The sequence below is a fragment of the Tachypleus tridentatus genome, chromosome 6, assembly GCF_004210375.1.
Source record: "Tachypleus tridentatus isolate NWPU-2018 chromosome 6, ASM421037v1, whole genome shotgun sequence".
Lineage (NCBI taxonomy): Eukaryota > Metazoa > Arthropoda > Merostomata > Xiphosura > Limulidae > Tachypleus > Tachypleus tridentatus.
In genome coordinates, this window is record NC_134830.1 from 163,699,856 (window position 1) to 163,726,762 (window position 26,907).

Consider the following 26,907-nt stretch of genomic DNA (forward strand, 5'->3'; position numbering starts at 1 on the left):
GTAATTGATACTAAATAATAAACCGTAAGACGAAATGACGCTTGCTTTATTTACTCTGGATTGGTTGAAGCATACATACATTACAACGCACTCGACCAATGGCTTAGAGGTAAACCTACAATTTACAACAAAAATTTAAGGTTCAATCCCTGCGATGATCACGTTGCATATAGCTATTCCACTGGGCAGCGATGCGTTAAGAAACCCCATACATTTAGGTATGCTGTTATCGATAAAATTAACATACTTAACATAAACTAATCTCATACCAACAAATTCCTTTTCTGTTATGTATAAAAAATAAAAAAGCTTCTTTATTTGTTTTATAGTGCGTTTGGCTAAAATATATATACACACACCCAGATTTCCCAAGAAAGAGATGCCTTCGCACCACTTGTTGCTTCGGGGAGTTAAAAGTTCACGATTTTTTTTTATTTTTTTGTCTGTTACGACAAATACACAGACCCGTTCTGCTACACACTTCTTCGAGCCACCGCTCCTCTGGTGTGTACAAGTTGTAGGTTCTAATATATCTGATAACGTTCAAAACTTGTAGTAGCAAATCCATTTCAGAAACAGAATACTCAGTTCACGGGGACCATCCAAATCCACTCCTCTGCGAGGAACCACACCTCTATATATTTCATTTCATTCACCCATTGGTTATTTCAATGTAACGTTTTAACTTCATTGGATATTCGTGTATTTGAAAATGACAAACCTACGTCACTAACTGTACGTGCATCTAGTCTATTCGATTAACCCTTTTTTTTTTCCTTTTAACCTTAATAAAGAAAGTAATACCGTTTTTTTTTCTTTCGGTAAAAATCACACGTAAAACATCCCATACAAACAGTTGCACGTGCGACAGGAGATTACGCGTTCCAAGGCGTTTGTCTTCTTCGTTTAGCAATTTGTAAACGCCTTCCAGTTACAGCTACAAACAGTAACGATATGTTTCTGCAGCGCCTGTGTAGACGTCAACCGCGTCTCCAACGTGCGTTTTGTTTTGTTTTTTTTTCTTCGCCATAAAGTGACGCTGTTTAACATTCTAATGGCACTGCGTTTAATCACTACTGAACCAATTTTGAAATTCTCTAGATGTTTTCCAAATAAAATTAAGTTTTAATGTTTTCAAAATAAAACATGAAAATCGTGCGTCTTGGAGAAATTGAAAGAAAAAAAAATAATAACATAAATTGGCCCACTCCAATTTTCATTAGGCTAGTTTACGTGTTGAAGTAATAAATACAGCACATTTGAAAGATTGAACGACTCACTACAAATTCTATATTTATTAACAAGCGTTAGAGAAATAAAACAGCTAGAGACTGTGTTAAGAAAGCAGAAAAAAAATCTCAAAAAAATAAATAAATTCTATCGTGTATTCTTCGACCACAAAAGTATTTTAACCTGTTCGCTACCCTACTGCCAACCACACCTTTTATTCATTTATTGATTACATGACCCACGTGTCTAATCTTTATATGGGTAACTATGTTACGTCTAATTAGCTCATTGAAGATATTTGTAATACGTGACCCATCGGTTTGTCACGCGGTCCATAAACATGAGTCGGTTGTGACCAGTTTTCCCTTGAAGTTGCGCGACCGCATAACAACCAATCAAGTGCTGCGCACTTTATTATTCAAATTGCGCACATCGTCAGTGATGGTGAGGACCCTCAACACGTTGAAAGCTTTAATAGTTCTGATAGTCGATAGGCCTAAAGCCAAAATAATCATCTGCTAGCATTGTAATGCTGCATAATGATCGATCGATGGTCTAAAGCGCACATCCGCGCATCGCTTTGATACTGTGGATGTGAAAATATATATTCCGAACATGGATAGAACAAATTACAAGGAACATTGGTTGTGACCCAGTCAACGTTTTAAAATAAAATTATATTAACCACTGCTGTACGCATCAATTTGCTGTTATAAACGTTAAAAAAAAATAAATGGGATGTTACCAACCAAGTTCGATATATATTGATTGATTTGATTTGTTTTTAATTTTGCGCAAAACTACACTAGGGCTATTTGCGCTAGCCGTCCCTAATTTAGAAGTGTAAGACTAGAGGAAAGGCAGCTAGTCATTACCACCCATTGCCAATTCTAGGGCCACTCTTTTACCAGCAAATAGTGGGATTTATCATAATATTATAACGCCCTAACCACTTGACCATGCCAGGCCACACGTCTTAAAACTAATCCAATAAAAGCAACTTGATATGTCGTGTATAAACTTAGGATAAAAGAGGTATATCGTGTTTTACGTCACAATGATTTCAATACCTAATAAAATTTACTCATGGTCCGACCTATTTGATGAATATATATTCCAACAGGTATTCCCTACACGTAAACACTATCATATAATCAATAATAATTATAGTAATAATCGTAATAAGTGATTGGATCTTCGCCACTTTCAACATTTGAAACGTGCTATCGTAAACAAGGTCTAAGATGGTTATGCCGTAGTTGTCTCATTAAATAATATGTCTGTGGAACATATCATAAATATGCCTCCAGTACGTTGAACGTTCCACAGACGCTACGAAAAGGGTTATTCTTCTAACCACGTGTGCCCTCTGGCAATCCTAAGACAACCATCCCTTGATAATGACGTCATTTATTGACCACAAAACGCCTAGGACCTCCCCTATACTTGAAAAATGATCGTCCCTTACTGCAATCAAATACTTTCCTCCTTTCTACCTACACAGCTATCCGGGCTGCTGACATACCGATAGAACGTTTCAAGGTCGAAAACCCGCCGGCAGCTGAACCGCTGAATTGGCCTATCGTACCGGTACATGATGATATATGACTCTGTGATAAGGCCTGGGAAGATTTCCATTTGAGTCAGTGCGAGAGAGTGTTCAAGGTCATAGTTTTAACGTTATTGTGAAAATTGATACGTAGTGAAGGAAATAAACGAAAAATTCGATACCTGTCGGCCAACGGGTGCTGCGTTTTGCGTTGCGTTTAATTCAAAATCTTTGGACCTGCAAGTTAGAAAATATTCCTCACAGAGCAACGTTGAAAGTTAAAGAATTATCGCATTAGCTTCGAGTTTTTCATAGGTAATATAAAAAGTGTGTTGCGATACTTGTAGAATTGTATTCAAAATATCAAAGATCGTGTATAGATAGGGGGGGGGGAAAAGAATACCAAGCAAGATCTCAATAAAGCTGGTAATACTAATATCAAACAGTTACCAAAATATTTGGCGTTGCTGAGGGGGGATAGTCCCCCTGAAAAATTTACGCATATTGATAACATATTGTTGACATATTTTATGTATATAATAAATTAATTTTATATCATTTAATAAAAAAACTTCTATAAACTATTATATTTTATTTGATTTTGGGAACATTTTATTAAATATTTAGATCAATTTCGGCTTTTTAAGTTATTGTACCTCTCCAATATTTTCTGCCGCCCCTCACCCTAACAACAATATCATCATATTCTACTGCCCCATAGTTGTTGATACCACCATCTAACTTTACTAATTCGTTTTACCACCAGGGTATCATTGAATTATTCAATTGTTTATACAATCTTCTACCACTAATAATTCAGCAGCTGATAAAGCAATCTACCATCAACTATTTAGTTATTATCCTAATACACGATTCTAAGGTATCTGGATATGATACCACGAACCATCAGAAACACGACATTAGGAGTACACTATGTATGTATGTGTGTATATATATATATTATTATATTATATGGGCTGTACAAACGTTCCTGGCGTTTTAATCCATTGTTGGTTAGCTGTATAAGGCTATCGGGTACTACGGTCTGCCTTCGTCAGTTAAGTGCGAACGTGTTGTGTACAGTTCGCATCTCGTGAAAATTCCGCGCGCGTTTAAAATAGATGCAGTCTAAAGGTTTAATATAAAAATATACTTTTAAACCCGAAGATGCACTTGCACGTTGATGAGGTGAGGGGAGTTGGCATTCTGAACTTCGGACCTGGTGGGCCGGGTTCGAATCCGCACTTTAAGCTGAATATGCGTTATAAGAAAGACAGTCAAACTCTTATCGTAGGTGGTAGGGTGCAGCTGACTGTCTGCCTTCACGTTGGTCAACAGTCCATAGTCTTAGTAACATAAATATCATATACATATAAACCGCAATTTTATTTACGCCACAAATGTTTCGTTTTCATTTTTCAACGCTCTCAGGGAGACCAAACATACGTCTTTGTGTTATTTATCCAGTTTGGAATTTCTTACGTACCATAAATCCAATCTAATGTTTCAACAGTCACATAACTACGTTAGGAATACGAGATACCTGCCAAAAAACTATCTGCTCCAAAATACGCACGTGTGTATTTTCCGAGGAAAGTGACTGTTGGTTTACTCGTCAATGTTACCATATAACATTTCAGCCAATTACCGATTTACTATCCAGTCGCGTATTTATATACAGCTGTTGGTGATGATGTGCGTTACGTTACTAATAAACGTATGGACGGTAGACAGTTTCTGTGAGATGCATTCATTTAGCAACAAAGTACAGAAAGAGTAACTGGTTCCAAATTCGATGGTATGGGAACAGTTATATTGCAAACCTCCCCTTCACGGTTCGTGTAAAGTGTTTTCCCCATCTCTTTCGATCAAGGTTAAACGTCATTCAGTTTCATGACTTATCAGTTTCTTGCTACACCGACTTATTAAAAAGTGTCAATGTTTCCGCGCATGTTTCACCGACTTATTAAAAAGTGCCAACGTTTCCGCGCATGTTTCACCGACTTATTAAAAAAAGTGCCGACGTTTCCGCGCATATTTCACCGACTTATTAAAAAAAGTGCCAACGTTTCCGCGCATATTTCACCGACTTATTAAAAACTGTCAACGTTTCCGCGCATGTTTCACCGACTTATTAAAAAGCGCCAACGTTTCCGCGCATGTCTCACCGACTTATTAAAAAGTGTCAACGTTTCCGCGCATGTCTCACCGACTTATTAAAAAGCGCCAACGTTTCCGCGCATGTTTCACCGACTTATTAAAAAGTGTCAACGTTTCCGCGCATGTTTCACCGACTTATTAAAAAGTGCCAACGTTTCCGCGCATGTTTCACCGACTTATTAAAAAGTGCCAACGTTTCCGCGCATGTTTCACCGACTTATTAAAAAGTGCCAACGTTTCCGCGCATGTTTCACCGACTTATTAAAAAAAGTGCCAATGTTTCCGCGCATGTTTCACAGACTTATTAAAAAGTGCCAACTTTTCCGCGCATGTTTCACCGACTTATTAAAAAGCGCCAACGTTTCCGCGCATGTTTCACACCCACGGCTATCTTCATTCACGCAATTTCTTCTCCACCAACACCGGATTAACAGTGTATATACGCTCCAAAATGAAAACGACAGATGCAACCGAAGATATTTTCGATGATTCCAAACGTTCCTGACCATCGCGTTTTCGTTTTAAAATAAGACCAGAAACGGCCGCGCGACTTTCATTTCCAACTTGTAGTTACGACAAGATTAACCAAAATAAACAAAACTTCAGCGACATCTATCTACGAGAACAAGCCCTTCTCGTCTCTTTTCTTTCACTCATAATGTTTATTAACTAGCACAAGTGTGAACTTCACACAGCAATTTGTGTTTTGTGGGCCAGCAATTTTATCGGACTGATTTACCACCACCCAACCAAATCACGGGTCTAACCACTCGAATATATCTTTATAATCCTTATAAGCGAATAATTACAAGCGCGCGCGTATTAAGAATAGACTCGATATATCTGAATAATAACAACTATATATATATATATACACACACACACACATATATATAGTGATTTACTTAGGTGTTGGTTTGTTTGTTTTTGAATTTCGTACAAAGCTACTCGAGGGCTATCTGTGCTAGCCGTCCCTAATTTAGCAGTGTAAGACTAGAGGGAAGGCAGCTAGTCATCACCACCCACCGCCAACTCTTGGGCTACTCTTTTACCAACGAATAGTGAGATTGACCGTCACATTATAACGCCCCCACGGCTGAAAGGACGTGTATGTTTGGCGCGACGGGGATGCGAACCCGCGACCCTCAGATTACGAGTCCCACAGTTGGGTGTTGGCAATCACTATCTACCTAACCACAATAACACATAATCGTATGAAGTTCCTACTCGTAGTTAAAAACGCTTACAGATGAAGAAAGACAGGAAATGTTTGAGCTCTGGAATAGCTCAACTGCTGTTAACCATTCTGGAATGGTTACCACAACTTATTATATCACAGAGCGAATCAGTAAGAGTTTTTGCTCCATGACACACTCACAAATAATTTAAAGTGTGTTTTTTTTCCCCCCTACAGGATAAGCCCTTATGAAATAGCCAAACACGTCGTTATTTCAGTATAGCCTGAAATGAAACTGTTAAATTTATCTTTAGCTCGTAGCCAGGATGTCGTGTTGATGGAAGAACTTACATTCCTATTTTTGGAGTTTTGTAACCAAAGGCGGCGTCATTTTTGAAAGATCTAGGGGGTGTGGTTTGAAAAAGAGAAGACAATAAAACATTACAATAAACTATAAGGGAATGTTGTAATTGTATTTACAAGGCACTCTTTTTAGATACATCAGTTTCAAAGAGACACTGCTACTTTTGGGAAGAAATGAAAAGAGTTTTTTTTCTTTCAATAACGTTACATATCAGTCCCTCCACCAAGCGGCTCAGCGGTAAGTCCGAAGTCTTATAATGCTAAAAACTGAGGTTAGATACCCGTGGTGGGCACTGCACATGCCAAGCTGACCTCTACACTTTCGACGTCACAGAAATATTCTACGTATGTTCTCTTTGCTATAAGCATTTCAAATTTTTACATAAACTGCCCTTTGGAGCCTCCATACAAGCCTTCATCTCACAATGAAGAGGGGCCTGGCATGGCCAAGCGCGTAAGGCGTGCGACTCGTAATCTGAGGGTCGCGGGTTCACGCCCGCGTCGCGCTAAACATACTCGCCCTCCCAGCCGTGGGGGCGTATAATGTGACGGTCAATCCCACTATTCGTTGGTAAAAGAGTAGCCCAAGAGTTGGCGGTGGGTGGTGATGACTAGCTGCCTTCCCTCTAGTCTTACACTGCAAAATTAGGGACGGCTAGCACAGATAGCCCTCGAGTAGCTTTGTGCGAAATTCCAAAACAAACAAACAAGCACAATGAAGAGCATACTTGAAATGCCCTCAAATTGATGGTTTATGATTTTAACACCTGTTTTGTAATTTTTCTTCACCAGTTTTCCGTATTAACCTCTACCCTTGTCAAGTCAAGAGACAACATATAAAGAAGTGTGAGGGTAAAAAATGATATGTTGACTGTTTAATTTCTATTTTATAAGTGGCGGTTTAGTTTACCTTATGTTGAATTTCTAGTTACCGCAAAGGAGGCTCCTAATTACTTGTCACTTAATTATTATAATATTTGAAAACATAATTTTTGTCAAAACAACTATGCCGACATTCAACTCTAATGGGTTTTGCCATTTCGCATATTTTTATCCTATTTCATAATAATAAAAATTATTCAACAATAAAAATAACTAAGTAATTTGAACTATTAAAACGCGTTGAAAACCCAGTGTTGTTCACTGTCGAATATATCTAAGACAGCGGCCTTAACTTAGGACCTCAAACTTAGCAGACGGTAATCTTATCTGAAAAGGACCGCAAACTTAACGGACAGTGATAACTTATCTGATAATAATTTATTTAACGACGACTGTGTGAACTTAGCGGACAGTGATAGTAACTCATCTGACGAGGGCTGTAAACTTAGCAGACAGTGATAGTAACTCATCTGACGAGGGCTGTAAACTTAGCAGACAGTGATAGTAACTCATCTGACGAGGGCTGTAAACTTAGCAGACAGTGATAGTAACTCATCTGACGAGGGCTGTAAACTTAGCAGACAGTGATAGTAACTCATCTGACGAGGGCTGTAAACTTAGCAGACAGTGATAGTAACTCATCTGACGAGGGCTGTAAACTTAGCAGACAGTGATAGTAACTCATCTGATGAGGGCTGTAAACTTAGCAGACAGTGATAGTAACTCATCTGACGAGGGCTGTAAACTTAGCGGACAGTGATAGTACAGTGATAGTAACTCATCTGACGAGGGCTGTAAACTTAGCAGACAGTGATAGTAACTCATCTGACGAGGGATGTAAACTTAGCAGTGACATCTGTAATAATTTATTTGACGAATACTGTGTGAACTTAGCGGACAGTGACAGTAACTTATCTGACGAGGGCTGTAAACTTAGCAGACAGTGATAGTAACTTATCTGACGAGGGCTGTAAACTTAGCGGACAGTGATAGTAGCTTATCTGACGAGGGCTGTAAACTTAGCGGACAGTGATAGTAACTCATCTGACGAGGGATGTAAACTTAGCGGACAGTGATAACTTATCTGATAATAATTTATTTGACGAATACTGTGTGAACTTAGCGTACAGTGACAGTAACTTCTCTGATAATAATTTATTTGACGAATACTGTGTGAACTTAGCAGACAGTGATAGTAACTTATCTGACGAGGGCTGTAAACTTAGCGGACAGTGATAGTAACTCATCTGACGAGGGATGTAAACTTAGCGGACAGTGATAACTTATCTGATAATAATTTATTTGACGAATACTGTGTGAACTTAGCGGACAGTGACAGTAACTTATCTGACGAGGGCTGTAAACTTAGCAGACAGTGATAGTAACTTATCTGACGAGGGCTGTAAACTTAGCGGACAGTGATAGTAGCTTATCTGACGAGGGCTGTAAACTTAGCGGACAGTGATAGTAACTCATCTGACGAGGGATGTAAACTTAGCGGACAGTGATAACTTATCTGATAATAATTTATTTGACGAATACTGTGAACTTAGCGTAACTAACTATCGAATACGACTTAGAGGGCTGTAAACTTAGCGAGACAGTGATAGTAACTCATCTGACGAGGGCTGTAAACTTAGCAGACAGTGATAGTAACTTATCCGACGAGGGCTGTAAACTTAGCAGACAGTGATAGTAACTTATCTGACGAGGGCTGTAAACTTAGCGGACAGTGATAGTAACTCATCTGACGAGGGATGTAAACTTAGCGGTCAGTGATAACTTATCTGATAATAATTTATTTGACGAATACTGTGTGAACTTAGCGGACAGTGACAGTAACTTATCTGACGAGGGCTGTAAACTTAGCGGACAGTGATAGTAACTTATCTGACGAGGGCTGTAAACTTAGTGGACAGTGATAGTAGCTTATCTGACGAGGGCTGTAAACTTAGCGGACAGTGATAGTAGCTTATCTGACGAGGGCTGTAAACGTAGCAGACAGTGATAGTAACTCATCTGACGAGGGCTCTAAACTTAGCGGACAGTGATAGTAGCTTATCTGACGAGGGCTGTAAACTTAGCGGACAGTGATAGTAACTCATCTGACGAGGGCTCTAAACTTAGCGGACAGTGATAGTAGCTTATCTGACGAGGGTTGTAAACTTAGCGGACAGTGATAACTTATCTGATAATAATTTATTTGACGAATACTGTGTGAACTTAGCGTACAGTGACAGTAACTTCTCTGATAATAATTTATTTGACGAATACTGTGTGAACTTAGCGGACAGTGACAGTAACGTATCTGACGAGGGCTGTAAACTTAGCGGACAGTGATAGTAGCTTATCTGACGAGGGTTGTAAACTTAGCGGACAGTGATAGTAACTCATCTGACGAGAGCTCTAAACTTAGCGGACAGTGATAGTAGCTTATGTGACGAGGGCTGTAAACTTAGCAGACAGTGATAGTAACTTATCTGACGAGGGCTGTAAACTTAGCGGACAATGATAGTAACTCATCTGACGAGGGATGTAAACATAGCGGTCAGAGATAACTTATCTGATAATAATTTATTTGACGAATACTGTGTGAACTTAGCGGACAGTGACAGTAACTATCTGACGAGGGCTGTAAACTTAGCGGACAGTGATAGTAACTTATCTGACGAGGGCTGTAAACTTAGTGGACAGTGATAGTAGCTTATCTGACGAGGGCTGTAAACTTAGCGGACAGTGATAGTAGCTTATCTGACGAGGGCTGTAAACTTAGCAGACAGTGATAGTAACTCATCTGACGAGGGCTCTAAACTTAGCGGACAGTGATAGTAACTCATCTGACGAGGGCTCTAAACTTAGCGGACAGTGATAGTAGCTTATCTGACGAGGGCTGTAAACTTAGCAGACAGAAATTTTATCTTGTCTGTAAACATGGCTACCGGGAAAATAATATCTTAACTAAAATGTACCACAAATACAGTTAACAGTAAAAATAAGAATAGCTGATAGGGACTGGAAACTGAACAGTGTGTGATCATAACTTAGATAACAAGGGCTATAAACGTAGGAGATGATGATTAGAACATGGATTACAGGGGCTACAAACATAGCTGGAAGGAACCACAGACTCTTAACTGACAGGGACTATATTCTTAGCTGACAGCAAATTCAATACTTACTACCAGGGATTGCAAACTCTTAACTGATAGTGACTACAGACAGACAGACACACAAACACATGTATATATACAATAAGGACTACATACATTTATCTGATAGTGACTACAAAATATAAATATATATATATATATATAGCTGATGGATACCATAGCAGGCACTACAAACACTTAGCTTACGAGGTCTTGTACAAAAGACTTAATTTCAGCTTTACCACTATTTTCAGTTTTGACTTCGATTTAACATCAGCTACCAAGTCTATTGCATTTATTTCCGTGCTGTATTGACACGCATCACAAAGAAAGAGAAAACATGAATTGCACCGAGATTAAAGTATCGTGGAATTATTCTCAAACTGGATATATTACCCTTGAAAACATTATAACCAAGTTCGTATATATAATATTCGAGTAGACGTTCCGTTTTTACCTGTTTTCAGGAGCAGTAGCTGGTTCAATCTCATACTTTTCCCGTCGGGGCATCGTGAAGTATTCGTCACCCAAAGCGAAGAGATCTTTTGAAATAATCATTGCTAACCGTAAAATCTCAACGGTTTTACTTCTTTGCTAAAAAGACTCCGCTAGTAAAGATCTGTAACCGGCGTTAATATGTGCTTTACCATCCGTAGAAATAAACTCATATAAACCCCCTCTCTCAATAGGCACACTGTGCTGTTGTTACCTCCTGTTCCCTTTCATACCGACCGAAGCGTTTGTTTTATCAGAGTTACATATGGTAGAAAGAGTTGGTTACAACCACTCTGGCGGCGCAGGGGTGAAATTGACGAGCCGAGACTTGCGCAGTTCCGTGCGTATCAGTTCTCGTTGTTTTCGGTATAATACTAATTCTACAACAGCAAAATTATTTCAAACAGATTCGGCTCCAAGTGAATGTCATGGAATGTGTTAAGTAATACCCAAGGAGAGCAGTGTGTAACAAATTAGAATAATTTCTTTTTAAACCAGTTGGTTCCCTCTGCTCGTTAAATGTCGAAGATTTAATACGAGTAGTGATACCGTCTGCTTATAGAATACAAGTTTGGACACTCTGATGAACGCTGTAATTTTGTTGGCTACGCCGTTCTACAGAGGTTTTTCAAACCTCCAGCAGGTGGAGGGTAGAAAAGAGGGGAGTGGGTGGTTAAAGCGCCCTCTAACGAGGAACGAAACTTGGTCAATCCATGTCATTGAACTGTAGAATGAAATGTTATAAAACTAGAAACATCAGCTGACGACCTTGAACCTTATCGATCAGTTCTGCTGGAAATGCTGAGACTAGGATATAGATTTTTTTTCTTCTCGTGTCTCCAACAGAAACGTTCTATCTTAACATCTGTTGGGGACTGTCTGATACCTCCACGTTATCGTTTATTAAGTCGTGCCTAATTTTAATTCAGTTTTATATTTATTTCAATGAGAGAACTGGTGGACTGCTATATCGTTTGGAACATTCGAAAGACTAAATACATCCGACCCGCACACGTATAAACCCAAATTGTTTCCATAATTCCCCGCGCATGTCAGGAGTCAATACTCAAATAATTAAACCTTTAAAATTTCTACTATCTATTCTCAATCAACCTACAGGTAGGTACTGGTACTATTAGCTTTAAACGTGTTGGTAATTTTGACATATTAATAGCGTAGGACTCCAAAGCACCATATATAATTTCTCATAATGCGGCCATTCAGAAACAAATTGTTGTTAAACGATAGGTGGTGCAACAATGTAACAACTAAACAATTTATTCTGATCAGAAGTTGTGCTTATTCAAATATTGTTATTATTACAATTGTAAAGTGCGAAACAATGCGAAGTTATAACATGTACATGCTCACACAAACGACAAGTCACACTTGTTCACGCACCAATATATTTTTAAAGTGTTTGCTGTCCCTCGACGTTATGTATTTAGTATTATGTAAGGCCGCCATTTTCCCCTCTATTTCAGCTAACTCTATCATTGTAGATTAAGCCATGACACAGCCAGAGTAATATTCGTAAACATTGGTATATCATGAGATTACCAGTCAAGGTCAAACGCCGAGCACGCACCACGAGCCACGCGACGTAAAAGACGTTACAAACATTACGACACCTGAGATATGCTTTTGTCAGTTACAGAATTTTTTAATGAATTTTCAGTTTCGCAAAACTAATTAATAAAAGCTCCTATTTTCTTAATATTTTATTTTCTACCCTAACCCGACTGTGAGTAAAAGACATTTAAATCACAAGTTGAATGTATTAACTCAGTAGGTTCGAGTTGAGTTAACGTAACTGAGAGATGTGTGTGTTTTCTTATAACAAAGCAACATCGGGCTACCTGCTGAGTCAACCGAGGGGAATCGAACCCCTATTTATAGAGTTGTAAATCCGTAGACTTATCGCTGTACCAGCGAGGGACTGATTGAGAGGTATTCGAACCTAATCAATAAACCGAAAATGAGTGTATGTCATAAGAATATGATAAATAAAGCACATATGAGATACAAAACTGATTAATACAACGAGAAAACTGTGAGGAAGTCAGTCCAATCGAGGCGGTACGTTTAATAACTATTTGTGCCATAGTGCTCCATGGTCAAAGGTTTTAGACAACTCCATGTTTGTGTATATATATATCGAAAATAATAAAGATGAAGTTACATAGTAAAGTACCATAATATAATGGAAACAGAAAGTTTATTTTATCAACCGGTTTCATTACACGTCACGCTTCGGGTATATCTGGGAAGGGCAAAATGAAAATTCTATAACATAAAACACAGAAATAACACAAGTAATGTATGCATATGGAAACAAAGTTACAAGTAATTAATAGCTAATGTTCGGAAAGTAACTTATTATATTATGTAACTGAAGACCTTTCAGTCTGTGGGAAGGCTTAAATTTCATAGAATCTTCAAATTTACTTGTTTAGGTTATCTTTCAAACTCACGGAGTTTTGTTGATACTTTGGTTCAAGTTGTTTCCATACGATAACAATTTATTTTCATTACATACATAAAGAACACATCTGTGATGATGTCGCTGAGTTCAAGAAACAGGTTTGTGTGTGTGTGTGTGTAGATAAATGTATTTGAATAAGTGTGTCATTAGACTGATAAACATTGGTTAAAAACTTAGTGAAAAACCACAGTATTATTAATAAGATACTTAGGCTAAAAACCATCACTGTGTTAATAAGATATTTAGGCTAAAACCATCACTGTGTTAATAAGATATTTAGCCTAAAAAAATGCTGTGATCATTAATAAGATATTTAGGCTAAAACCATCATTGCATTGAAATAAGATATTTGGCCTAAAAATAGTCACAGTATTAATAAGATATTTAGGCTAAATTTAGTCACAGTATTAATAAGATATTTAGGCTATAAATAGTCACAGTATTAATAAGATATTTAGGCTAAAAATAGTCACAGTATTAATAAGATATTTAGTCTAAAAATAGTCACAGTATTAATAAGATATTTAGGCTAAAAATAGTCAGAGTATTAATAAGATATTTAGGCTAAAAATAGTCAGAGTATTAATAAGATATTTAGGCTAAAAATAGTCACAGTATTAATAAGATATTTAGGCTAAAAATACTCACAGTATTAATACGATATTTCGACTAAAAATCATCAAACGAGTCAAACTCGTGAACAAATTAGTTATTCTCAATTTTCAATTTCTCGTATTTTACAGAGAAAGCTTAAAATTAATGTTTTGTTGGGTTTTTTATTCCCTGTCTTTGTATTATATTTCAGCAAGTGGTATTGACATAAATAAAACAACTGGATGTCGCTACAACGCTCTTTTCAAAATGTCTTTCATCAAAAGTAAACATTGTTTATTAGCTGTCTAGGTTGTGTTGAAAGTAGGCGTAATAACCACGAATGAGTTTTTGTAATGTTATCACTCGCCACATACAAACAAACCGTTATTATGTGGATTAGAACCAAAGTAAGCATGTGTTACCACTCTCCACATACAAACAAACCGTTATTACGTGGATTAGAACTACGGTGAACACGTGCTAACACTCTCTTCATACAAACAAACCGTTATTACGTGGATTAGAACTAAGGTGAACACGTGCTAACAGTCTCCACATACAAACAAACCGTTATTACGTGGATTAGAACTAAGGTGAACACGTGCTAACAGTCTCTTCATACAAACAAACCGTTATTACGTGGATTAGAACCAAAGTGAGCACGTGTTAACACTCTCTTCATACAAACAAACCGTTATTACGTGGATTAGAACCAAAGTGAGCACGTGTTACCACTCTCCACATACAAACAAATCGTTATTACGTGGATTAGAACCAAAGTGAGCACGTGTTAACACTCTCTTCATGCAAACAAACCGTTATTACGTGGATTAGAACCAAAGTGAGCACGTGTTAACACTCTCTTCATACAAACAAACCGTTATTACGTGGATTAGAACCAAAGTGAGCACGTGTTAACACTCTCGTTATTACATTAGAACAAACAAACCGTTATTACGTGGATTAGAACCAAAGTGAGTACGTGTTAACACTCTCTTCATACAATCAAACCGTTATTACGTGGATTAGAACACTGTTAACACTCTCAAACAAACCGTTATTACGTGGATTACAAAGTGAGCAAACACGTTATTACGTGGATTAGAACTAAGGTGAACACGTGCTAACACTCTCTTCATGCGAACAAACCGTTATTACGTGGATTAGAACCAAAGTGTTATCATTTGTCACTTCCGCACCTTACCGTCTGTAAATTTCTTCTAAACAATAAAACAAAAATTGTGCGCAAAGAGTTACGTACGTTTTTTTGTAAATAGAAAGAGCTGTTTATATATTTAGTTATATATTCTAGAAACCTTGCACGTCTATAGATCTGTAGTATATCCATCCATTAACATCGCATGTGCAGCAGTTCGTCAGTTCACTGGATAGGCACTGTATCTCCGCCATATTTGTTTATAATTCTTAAATAAAGATTTTTCATACATTTGTGTACATACGTACATATCTTTACATGTTCGTTTGTTTTTTACCGAACCATCTTATTTGAAGCCACTCTACGTAAACTTCCATTGACAACTAAGCCTATTCCTCGCATGCTTTGTATAACTGATCTAATTTTTTTTTTATCATATCCTTTGTTCCTTATAATAAAATATCCACCAGTTGTATTTTGGTTTACTGTATTTCGTCATTCCTGTTGTATAAAGTATACATATGTTGACCGACAGTTTATCTAAACGGTCTCGACTAACGTACTTCGGTTGATAACTGTGTAACAGTTCATTGACCCCTCTACGCTCGTTGCTAGAAGCTTGACGCTCGTACACAATAGCAACAATGCACGTTAATAAATCATTTCTATGGTCGCTTCTAATGGCCTATTCATGGAAGCCCTTCGTTCCGAGAGCAAAATAACCTTCCTGGAACTAGTTAACTTTTCGAGAATGACCTTGAAAGAGAAGCTTATTTACTTAGATACGAAAAGAAAGCAAGAAAAAAAAAAAAACAGCATTATTTTAATTCAATATCTACCACAGTCATGCCTGGGATAATCGTATATATAGTCAATTACACGTTTCGCTATGCCTAAGTGCGTGTTAAAAATACATTAAAAAACAACAACCAAAAAACACTTGTGGTGTAACGGGCTTTCTATGTGACACAAATACCAGCTACAGTCATTAGTTCAGCTTAATATAAATAGGGTCATTAGTAACAACGCAAATCCCAATTCTTAAAGTACCACATGAAGGAAGTTTGGAAGGTGTTATACACGACAATGCTGAGAAAACCAACATCAGGAGAAGCATTTCCCGTGGCATCACAGTTTCCCAACAGTTAACTAAATAGTTAGCTTACGTATCGTGAAAAGTGTGAATTTATTATTTTTATTGTGCTGATGATTAAATATAAAATCCTTACATCATCTTGGATGTTGAATTACTCCATTTCTTGTTTTCCTTTTTCGGAAATTCGTGTTTTATTAAAACCTGCAACAAATATACATCAACAATCCAAAAACAAAGAGGAAGACATTATATTTATATTAATCTTCTATAAGCATAAGAAGCAACGCTAGGACCCAATTTAACAGCAATCCAAGAATGGGGCTGCAGCGTCATCAAAACACAACATGGGATGTTTCTTAGCATAATGCCCATCATAAACAGCAGCAAATGGCCATGTTGATGGGAAAACTGTGTTTCAATACAGTAAGTGGAGAGAAGAGGGTTATTTGGAATGGTTCTCTGTGAACTACGGCATTGTAACTCTTAGTGATTGTTGTCCATGTGCGGACATTGGTTTGTGGCAAGACTTGGCTCTGTGTTCTACAGAAGAATTTGCGTCTTGAAAGTCGAAAGGTACAAAACTTATGTGGAAACGATGAAACAAAGTTGCAGATTCAACTACGAAGTGCATCTACATCTTGTCAGGTGTGCTGTTTTGTCTCTAAAGGGTCCAGTTACGTTACAAGCCTGACTACTAAATGCTTCCATTGGTTACGCACTGTACAATGCATTATTTACAAAACTGTTCAAAACACGAGACAAAGAGAAAGACTTTGCACAGTAAATGTTGAGTTTCCATCTCAATTGGATGAGCTTTTGAAAAGAGTTGAGCAGAGGAAACTAAACTTCACAGCAGCTGTATGGCTGTTTGTGGCTGAAAAGAACTGAGCATACTGTATGGCTGTATCCGACTTCCACTGCAAGAGAAGCTAGCATCACAGCATGTTGTATGGCTGTATCTTACCTCACTTCTATTCCATTGGAAACTGTCTGAAGACTGTCGTAGTGATTTTTGGTGGTGTTACAAATACTAACAAGCGAAGTTGTGCACCTAGAAACACTGGTAACATATTAACAGTTACGTCTTGTTCCATCAACTGATATCAAGCAATGGAAAAATATTAGTATTGTTTTTACATAAAGAGACATTACAAGATAAATACCTCCACTGTTACTAAATTAACCATCTTGTAATAAAGGATTTACTGATAAATATATATATATACAACTCTTTATTTAATGGTTTTAAGTATTTAACATACACACAAATTATTTTCTAATTAACCCTAAAGTCTGCACACATTAGTGGTTGTCATCTTTAGAATTATGACATAATTCTCAAAGTTTGTTTGTTTTGAATTTCGCGCAAAGCTACACGAAGGCTATGTGCGCTAGTCGTCACTAATTTAGCAGTGTAAGACTAGAGGGAAGGCAGCTAGTCATTACCATCATCCACCGCCAACTCTTTGGCCACTCTTTCATCAACGAATAGAGGGACTGGCCGTAACATTATAACGCCTCCACGGCTGAAAGAGCAAGGATGTTTGGTGCTATGGGGATTCGAATCCGCGACACTCAGATTACGAGCCGAGTGCCTTAATCACCTGGCCATGCCGAGACTTCTAATTTCCCAATACATATTTTAACGCTGTTTAAACATTTTTTCGAATTAGCTCGCTTCTTGCTAGTAAAGCGGTAAGTCTACGAATTTACAACGCTAAAATCAGTGATTCGATTCCCTTTGGGGTGGGCTCAGCAGATAGACAGATATGGCTTTTGCTATATGGAAACATACACTCGAATCGGCTTTCCTATACAACTTAATGTGTGCTTAAAACAGTATTTCTCTTTTGGTTTTCAAGTGAATTGTTTGTTTGTTTTAGCGCAAGGCCACATTGAGCCATCTACTGTGTCCAGTGCAGATAATCGAACCCGAAATTTTTAGGGTTGTAAGTTCGTAAAATTACCAGTGTTCCATCGAGAATCTTCAAACGATTAAAACTCACATTTTTACAAAAGCATGAAAGATAATATACTTAAGTATATGATAACAATCTCGCCTGGTCAAAATATTCAAACACTGTTCGTAATTTTAAAATAAACTCGGTTTAAATAATATTCGTATTTAAGTTTATTGTATCGTTTAGTTCTAAAATCTTTAGGTTAAAATGAAGTTAAAAGAGTTATATGTCTATGGAAAAAATGGATATATATATATATATATAGATATAGATAGATACATATTTTCCAATAATGTTACAGTACAGTGGCAAATATGTATTAAATTGAACCACCTACCGGGCGGTTAGGAACACATATAAAAGAATGTGTAAACCAGATGGTCAGTAAAAAAATGGACTATTCCGTAACCACGCGCTCAGTGAATGTGAATTACACTTTACGCCAGTAGTCTTGCGAGATGAAATGGCGAAAGAGGTCCTCTTGAGTAATAGATTGAGTTTACTTAAGTGAGTTGAAAGATCAGATATTTCGGTAAAAATATTTTAAGAGATATCTTGCCCTGGTGACAAGATAGCTGTGCAGTGAAGCCATCCATCCAGGGGACTGCGTACAAACACACAATGAAGCGATTTTCTTCAGCAAGGATTGTTTTTTTTTTTTAAATTTCGCGCAAAGCTACACGAGGGCTATCTGCGCTAGCCGTCCCTGATTTAGCAGTGGAAGACTAGAGGGAAGGCAGCTAGTCATCACCACCCACCGCCGACTCTTGAGCTACTATTTTACTAACAAAGAGTGGGATTGACCTTAACGTTATAACGCCCCCGCGGCTGAAAGGGCGAGCATATTTGGTGTGCCGGGGATTCGAACCCGCGACCCTCGGATTAAGAATAGAGTGCCTTAACCACCTGGCCACGCCGGGGCCTCCTCAACAAGAACAAGTGAAAGTTTCCCGGTTTTGATGACATTTGTTAAATTTTAAGATTAGTTGTAACCACACTTTCATAATGAAAGTTTAGAAGCTAATAATATTATTATATATATTTTAGTACATGAAAAATATTTAATTTAAATATATATGCATATGTTTTTGTTTACACCCAACTTTCCATTTTCGAATATATACACTCTGTTCACATCTACTCACGATTATAGTTTTGTTTCCTTACTATTAGATACCCAAGAGACATGTGCTGGGCAAAACTATGAATAACTTTTCCATATATTGTATCTCCGCGAATTACCTTATGCGCGGTTCGGTCGTAGCTTTTAGAGACAAGCAGCGAAGTTAATTTCCCAGACTAAAACAAGTGAAACTGTATATAACCAAGTGCACTCGTATGCGTTTTAATACTTCGCAAGATGTAATAAACAAATATTTTCACTTCCAGATTAGCACGTGTCCAATGACAACAGCGTAATTCAAGCGCCACTGTCGACTTGGTTTATTATACAAATGTAGGTCAAGTCCTAGCATAATCACCCCTAGATTAAAAATAATGTGAATATAACTTAAAAGACAATTCATTATTTACAAAGTCAGCTAAAATTTCGGCACATTAGAATTTTCGATGGCTCTATTTAATAGCTTGTTTACAGTACCAACTCAGAGATAGATAAAAAACAAACATAGGGAAAAATAAACGAAAGAACTGACCTCAGCGTCTAGAATGTCGTGTGACATGTCAATAGGTTATACACCACAAAAGTAAACACGTATCATTGAATTATGTTAACAAAGTTAATAGTATACAATACTGAGACAATAAAATTAAAATTAGTTATTTTTATTAAATGCCCCCTCCTTCCCAGTGGCACAGCAGGCTCACACCACTAGAAACTGGGTTTCGAACCCGTTGTGGGCACAGCAGAGAAAGCCCATCGTGTAGCTTTGTACTTAAATCCAAACCACTAATTTTTTTCAGAACGAATTAAATGTTTGCTTACCTAAACGGTCAGCGTGACTTGTGTGAGAAAACAAGTAGTCTATGTATCACAAGAAATAAACTTGTGAAAATTTGGAAACGTATAATATAACCTGATAAAAATTAAGTAAACTTAATGTAAGCTAGTCGTCTAATCTTGACTCTTAATATGTCTGTATTATCGAAGACACCAGACTAGTGTCTAGGAAACCTGATGACAAGTCCGATAGCAGTAATTTTATGTTCGTTTGTTTTAGTCGGACCTAATTCGGAGACTATAATTAAATCTCTCTTAGACACAGCGATGATTGAAAGTAACATACGAGCGCGTGACGACTGCTTACGTCAACAAGTTGGCTTGAAAAACCAAGTGCAGATACAGCAAGTAATGAAAATTATGAACATATTTCTCCTGTGTATTTGGGTACGTAAAAATCAAGCTTATAGTACTTGTGTGTTTTATATTCACTACCAACGCAAATATGTACATTTGTTTTCAGAATCAAATCTTTTGTGTCCCGAGAAATAAACCTAACTCACGAGAAGAGAACAGGTTGAAAAGTATAATACACCTCTATTCTACGATCGTTTTAACATGCGGTACAGAGAGTTTGACGAGAAGATAAATATGTTGGAAGAAAGAGAGATTGTTGTTGTTTTGAATTAAGCACAAAGCTACACAATGGGCTATCTGTGCTCTGCCCACCACGGGTATCGAAACCCAGTTTTTAGCGTTGTAAGTCCGCAGACATACCGCTGTGCCACTAGCGGGTAACAAGGGTGAAAATGTTACAGTACCCTATTCATAACATAGGAACTTGTCACAGCACTCTATTTATAGCATAGGAACTTGTCACAGTACCCTGTTATGCATAGAAAAGAAACTTGTTACAGTGCCCTATTCATAGCATAGGAACTTTTCATAGTACCCTATTCATAGCATACGAACTTGTCACATCACCCTATTTACAGTACAGGAACTTGTCGCAGTATCCTATATGCATAATACAAGAACTTGTCATAGTACCCTATTATGCATAGTATAGTAACTTGTCACAGTGTCCTATTCATGGTATAGTAACTTATTGCAGTGCCCTATTCATAGTGTAGTAACTTATCACAGTGCCATATTCTTAGTATAGGAAATATGTGTTTTATTTATAGAAAAGTTACATCGTGTTATCTGTTGTGCCCACCAAAGGGTATCGAACCCCTGATTTTAGCGTTGTAAATCCGTAGACTCACCGCTGTCCCAGCGAGAAACTCATGGTAGAGGAACTTGTCACAGTGCCCTATTCGCCCCCAGTGGCACAGCGGTATGTCTGAGGATATCCAACGCTAGAAACTGAGTTTCGATACTCATGGTGGGCAGAGCACAGACAGTTCACTGTGTAGCTTTGTGACTATCTTCAAAGAAATAAAGACAAAAGTACCCTACTTATATTACAGGAACTTGTCAGTACACTATTCACAGTATAGTAACTTCTGGTGTAATAGGATACAGCTATAAAACCAATCTGTTGATGACGAGGTTTATTAAATAATATTACAATGCATCGTTACTTGGACTATTTTCAACCATACGATATAGAGTTTAGGCTCGGATACATGTAGGGATAAAAGGGATATGGACACCTTTCCTTTTACGGTGCCAAAACAATTATAAAAGTGAAGATGTAAGTGATAGATATGTTATATATTTGCTTTATGGGGTCATTTATTTTGGTATTCCTCAACAGAAAGAGGGTGAGAACCGTCCGTAATGTATAAAAGGTTGTAGATAGGTGTAATCCATATTTTCTTGGAAAATATTACTTTTGCTTTAAAACCCATCACGGGTGTATGAAGGACCACCTTTCTCCAGCATTACTTTCAAACGTTCCTTCCACCTCTCCAATCCATTGGTGAAAAGTGCTTAACGTAAGCTGATTCAAAGAGTTATTTCAAGATTCTTTTTCTAACCGTCAGCTCCATAATTGAAGGCAAGGGCGTTCTGGATGGTAGCGGAAATCATTTATCATTCAGAATAGGTGCTGCTAATTTTGCAGATGACAGTGATTGGAAAAACCCAACCGGAAGTTCCAGGAATTGGTCTTAGAAAGATTTCAAACTTTAGAAATTATTCATCGTGGGGAAAATTCCCTCTCGATGTGTCCATCCTTTGGGTGACTTTCCAGTATCCATTCCTTTGACCCCTACCTTTCAAATCCTAGATCCGTCCCTGGATAGTTTCCTTCCAGTCTGATAAATTGAAATCGTAAGAGTCAACACTCTCAACTAACCCCAATTAATTTTTAAATAAACAATATTATTAATTAATCACACCAATCAGCTGCTAGAAGAACCTCGTTCATAATATATACCACAGTGACATCTTGATACGGTGCATTGATGTCAAGTTCGTTCCTCATCTTAGGCCTTAAAATAATATTTGAACCCACAATCCATGTGGCAGTGTCTTCTTACAACATTAATCTTTCTGTTGAACATTAAGACAACATCTGGATGATAAAGCTATAAGACTTCTTCATCCTGTGAAGTTTTTCTTTTCGTATAACTTTAAGATAAGATTAAATCTCATTTCTAGCATGGTTATCTTATGACTTAATCCTATTGTTTAACAGTAACATTGTCATCCTGTGAATGTTTTTCTTTTTCTTAAAATCCAAGGCAGTATTATATAAACTCGACTAGGACTGGTCATAATGTATATATATATATATATGTAATATTTATCATGAACAGTTTTTCCTAGTCAGTATTCGGAATGAGCTAGTAAACCAGGGTTTCAGTTAAAGGCGTGGAGTTTCATAAATTATTTTTATTCAACTTACGGGTCATTCCTCCAATGAAACAGACTTATATATCAGAGTTGTAAAACGTATCACTCCACGTGCTGTATCCAACAAAATAAGTTCCATCTTATTTAAGAGAAACCTAGATAACTTCATGTAAGATATGTAAATTACACGCCTACGCGTGTACCTTTTTTGTCTTAGTATTAGTTTCCCGGACATCGGTGACGGTCGCCTAAACCAGAGATATGAGTTGTATTTACAATGTGAACAATGCGCGAGCTTTGAGTATTTCCATTCCGGAAAGGCTATTTTCACCTTGTTCCGTTTGTAGGGTACGTTGTATTTTATTATTCTTACAGAAACTCCAAACTGTCCCCTTCCTATACCAACAACTAACCTCGACCCAGACTTCCAGACGTCAAGATTGGCGCTAACTGCCCTGCGCGAATGCGTGGGCTGCGTGCAAGTTCTCAGCGCGTGGCCCGTGCACAATCTGCCGAAGGCCTGCCCCTGGTGTAAAGCCGAGTGAGTCCAGCTTGGGCAACTTACAATGCTTTTTTGTTGCTTGAATCACTGGATAATACACAAAACCAAGCAAGTCAAAGTGTTTTTTTTTTTCTTCTAGTTTCTGGATGACGTGGAGCGTGGTCACGCAGGACCATAGCCTACAGCAGTGACCATATACGTTAGCTTGCTCTTGTAGGAAAAACAGGCTACGTTTCAATGGCTGACCTGTCGGGGCCGTAGTTCTAACATACCTGACGCGATAAGAACCAGCGGTAAGAAAATGTTACCCCGAGATGAATAAAAAGTTCACGCCTTTGGTTCATGATGTCGAGCAGAGGGATATGAAAAAAAAAAAAATCTTTGAAGAGGACGCGCATTCTTATGGACAAGCATGAATGAGAAATATGTTGCAGTAATTTCGTATGGCTAGAAAATGAAACATTCTTTGGAGACAGATTTGAAAATACAGAGACTGAAACGGGCAGATTAAATCTGTATGTTACGAACAATCCTACGCTATTTGTAAACTGTAAAATTAACATAAATTAATGATTCTGACATAATATACTAAAATAGGTCTACAATATATGCTTGACATTATTTTTTAGTGAAAAAAAAATTGACAGTAGTGTGTGTGTTTTCTTATAGCAAAGTCACATCGGGTTATCTGCTGAGCCCACCGAGGGGAATCGAACCCCTAATTTTAGCGTTACAAATCCAAATACTTACCGCTATACTAGCGCAGGGCATTGACAGTAATAATGAAATAATACCACAATTTATAGTCATTGATAAGAAGGTTTGGTTTGGTTTTTGAATTTCGCGCAAAGCTACACGAGGACTACCTGCGCTAGCCGTCCCTAATTTAGCAGAGTAAGACTAGAGGGAAGGCAGCTGCCAACTCTTGGGCTACTCTTTTTACCAAGGAATAGTGGGATTGACAGTCACATTATAACATTCCCACGGCTGAAAGGGGCGAGGTTGGTTGGTGCGACCGGGATTCGAACCCGCGACTCTTGGATTACGAGTCGAACGCCTTAACACGCTTGGCCATGCCCGGCGAAACTGGGAACGTCCCCCCAGTTTTATCTTAAAAACGCTTAAGATGCATGAACGTACGACGTTCTGATGACACTGATCCCAAAAGGAGGACCAATGTTATCAAGTATTCTTGGGATAAGGGCCGAAAACACCTCCGAAAGAAAGGATACTTGATAACATTGGTTCTCCTTTGAGGATCACGTGTCATCAGAACTTTGTACGTTCAGGCATCTTAAACGTTTTTATCAAGTGGTCTTGGGATGACGGCCGAAAACACCTCCGAAAGAATGGATACTCAACGGATGACCTCAGATAGAGTGATCATACAGGCTTTTAGTGTCTTGTCTGACACTCATAATTAAGACCAATTATTATCAATCCTAATTTGTACTGGAGATTTAAGAAATCCTTCTGGTAGAAGTCAGTACACAAATATACGTCATCGATATCCTGGAGTTACATAGTTCTGGAACGTTAACGTGTAGTTGCACTTACACCATTTTGTAATTACATTACGCCATTTTACGGCCATTGCTACTTCAGAAATACAAAGAATGATGTATAAGGTGTGAGATGGAGAAGTAGTTTTGAATTAAGCATAAAGCTACACAATGAGCTATCTGTGCTCTGCCCACCACGGGTAGCAAAACCCGGATTGTAGCGTTGTATGTACGCAGACATACCGCTGAGCCACTGGTAAGTTAGTCATGTATGCACATACAGTAGTATTTTTATACAGAATAAAATGGATCCAGGACAATGTCTGACCGGAGCAAAAAAACTACAGAAGTAAAAAAACACAGCAAACTCTTGATGTTGCATTCTATTAATAAATACGGAGTTTTGAAAAGCTTAGCATTAATTTAGTAAAATATAAGATGCATATTTTATGAAAAAATTATAATTATAAGACTTCAATGTGGTAATCAAATGAAGTAGACCAACAAAATTTCTCTAATTTTTATAAATATTCAAGAAGTGTTTTTGAACAATGATTCAATTATGGGCAGTTGCTCTACCTTGTTTTTACACGATTCGTGTGTGTGTGTGCTTCCTTATAGCAAAGCCACATCGAACTATCTATTTCTTGGGGTACTCTCTTACCAACGAATAGTGGGATTGACCGTAACTTTATAACGCTCCCACGCCTAAAAGGGCGAGCATGTTTGGTGCGACGGGGGGTTCGAACCAGCGACTCTCGGATTACGACTCGAGTGCCTCAACCACCTGGCCATGCCGGGCCCGATAAAAAGGTAGACTATATGAAAATATTTGGGTGAGACACCGTCCTTTTAGCCAAAAACCTGATGAGACATTGTTCGCATCCCGAACAAAACAGACCAATTCAACTGTACTTCTATTACTTTTAGGCATTTGCCTTATTATTACGGTGCTTGCTTAAACATGCGTCACGGAAAAATAGCAGATTATAGAAATATAAATTTAATTATAATCTTTCGTGTATGTTTCTAGTAATTTATCGCAGTTTTAAGCGTAATTGTCGGCACATTTTCAACTTAGTAGAGAGAAGACAAAACGAAAACAACGTTGAAGTTTCGAGTCTCATATGTCGACTGTTCCTTTACCTTTAAGAGTTGAACTGCTGCGCATACATTGGTAAAATAAAGATATATTTAATCATCCAAGTATATTTATCTAGGTTTCTATTTCAGCTTGGTGTTTTCATCACTAAATATGGACGTAAACACACTGGAATTGGTAAGTATATATACGAACGTAAACACACTGAGATTGGTAGGCAAACATGTGTAGTTAAAGGTCATGTCTCATCTCTCCAGTATACAGGCACACGTATGTACGTTAAAGTATAACCACACTCAAATTCAGACCGTCAAGATAATTTATGAATATTTGATAACAAAATTATTTTTATCACGATTTTAGTTCGATGTGTTATTCCAAATTAGTGTTATGCATTTCAAAATCTCAACAAAATTAATGGATGTTACATTTTTCTAATATTATACATCTTTTAAGAATTTATATGAAGTTCAAAATCAGGATGTTTCTTATAATAATATTATTAATATTCTTATTAAAGTTTTGAAACATATTTTACTGTTGTTAATTATGGTGTTAAAATGTGTTGCATTGTTCATGATATATTGTTAAAATGTATTAGTATTGTTCATGATATATTATTAAAATGTGTTGGTATTGTTCGTGATATATTGTTAATACGTGTTGGTATTGTTCGTGATATATTGTTAATACGTATTGGTATTGTTCGTGATATATTGTTAAAAAGTGTTGGTATTGTTCGTGATATATTGTTAAAATGTGTTGGTATTGTTCGTGATATATTGTTAAAATGTGTTGG

At 37.5% G+C, this 26,907-nt stretch overlaps 1 protein-coding gene across 2 annotated transcripts in view; it reads right to left on the reverse strand.

Annotated features, from left to right (window-relative positions):
• The window catches only part of LOC143254333 (uncharacterized), a 105,150-nt gene that overhangs the window by 40,497 nt on the left and 37,746 nt on the right, over positions 1-26,907 (reverse strand). Inside the window, exon 1 of one of the 2 annotated variants that reach the window (XM_076509343.1) lies at positions 10,968-11,584. The exons of the other annotated variant lie outside the window; for it this stretch is intronic. Coding sequence (XP_076365458.1) covers positions 10,968-11,068 — 101 coding nt within the window. The 5' untranslated portion in view covers positions 11,069-11,584. Of the gene's footprint in view, positions 1-10,967; positions 11,585-26,907 lie in introns of those variants that run through there. 2 annotated transcript variants of the gene reach the window in all.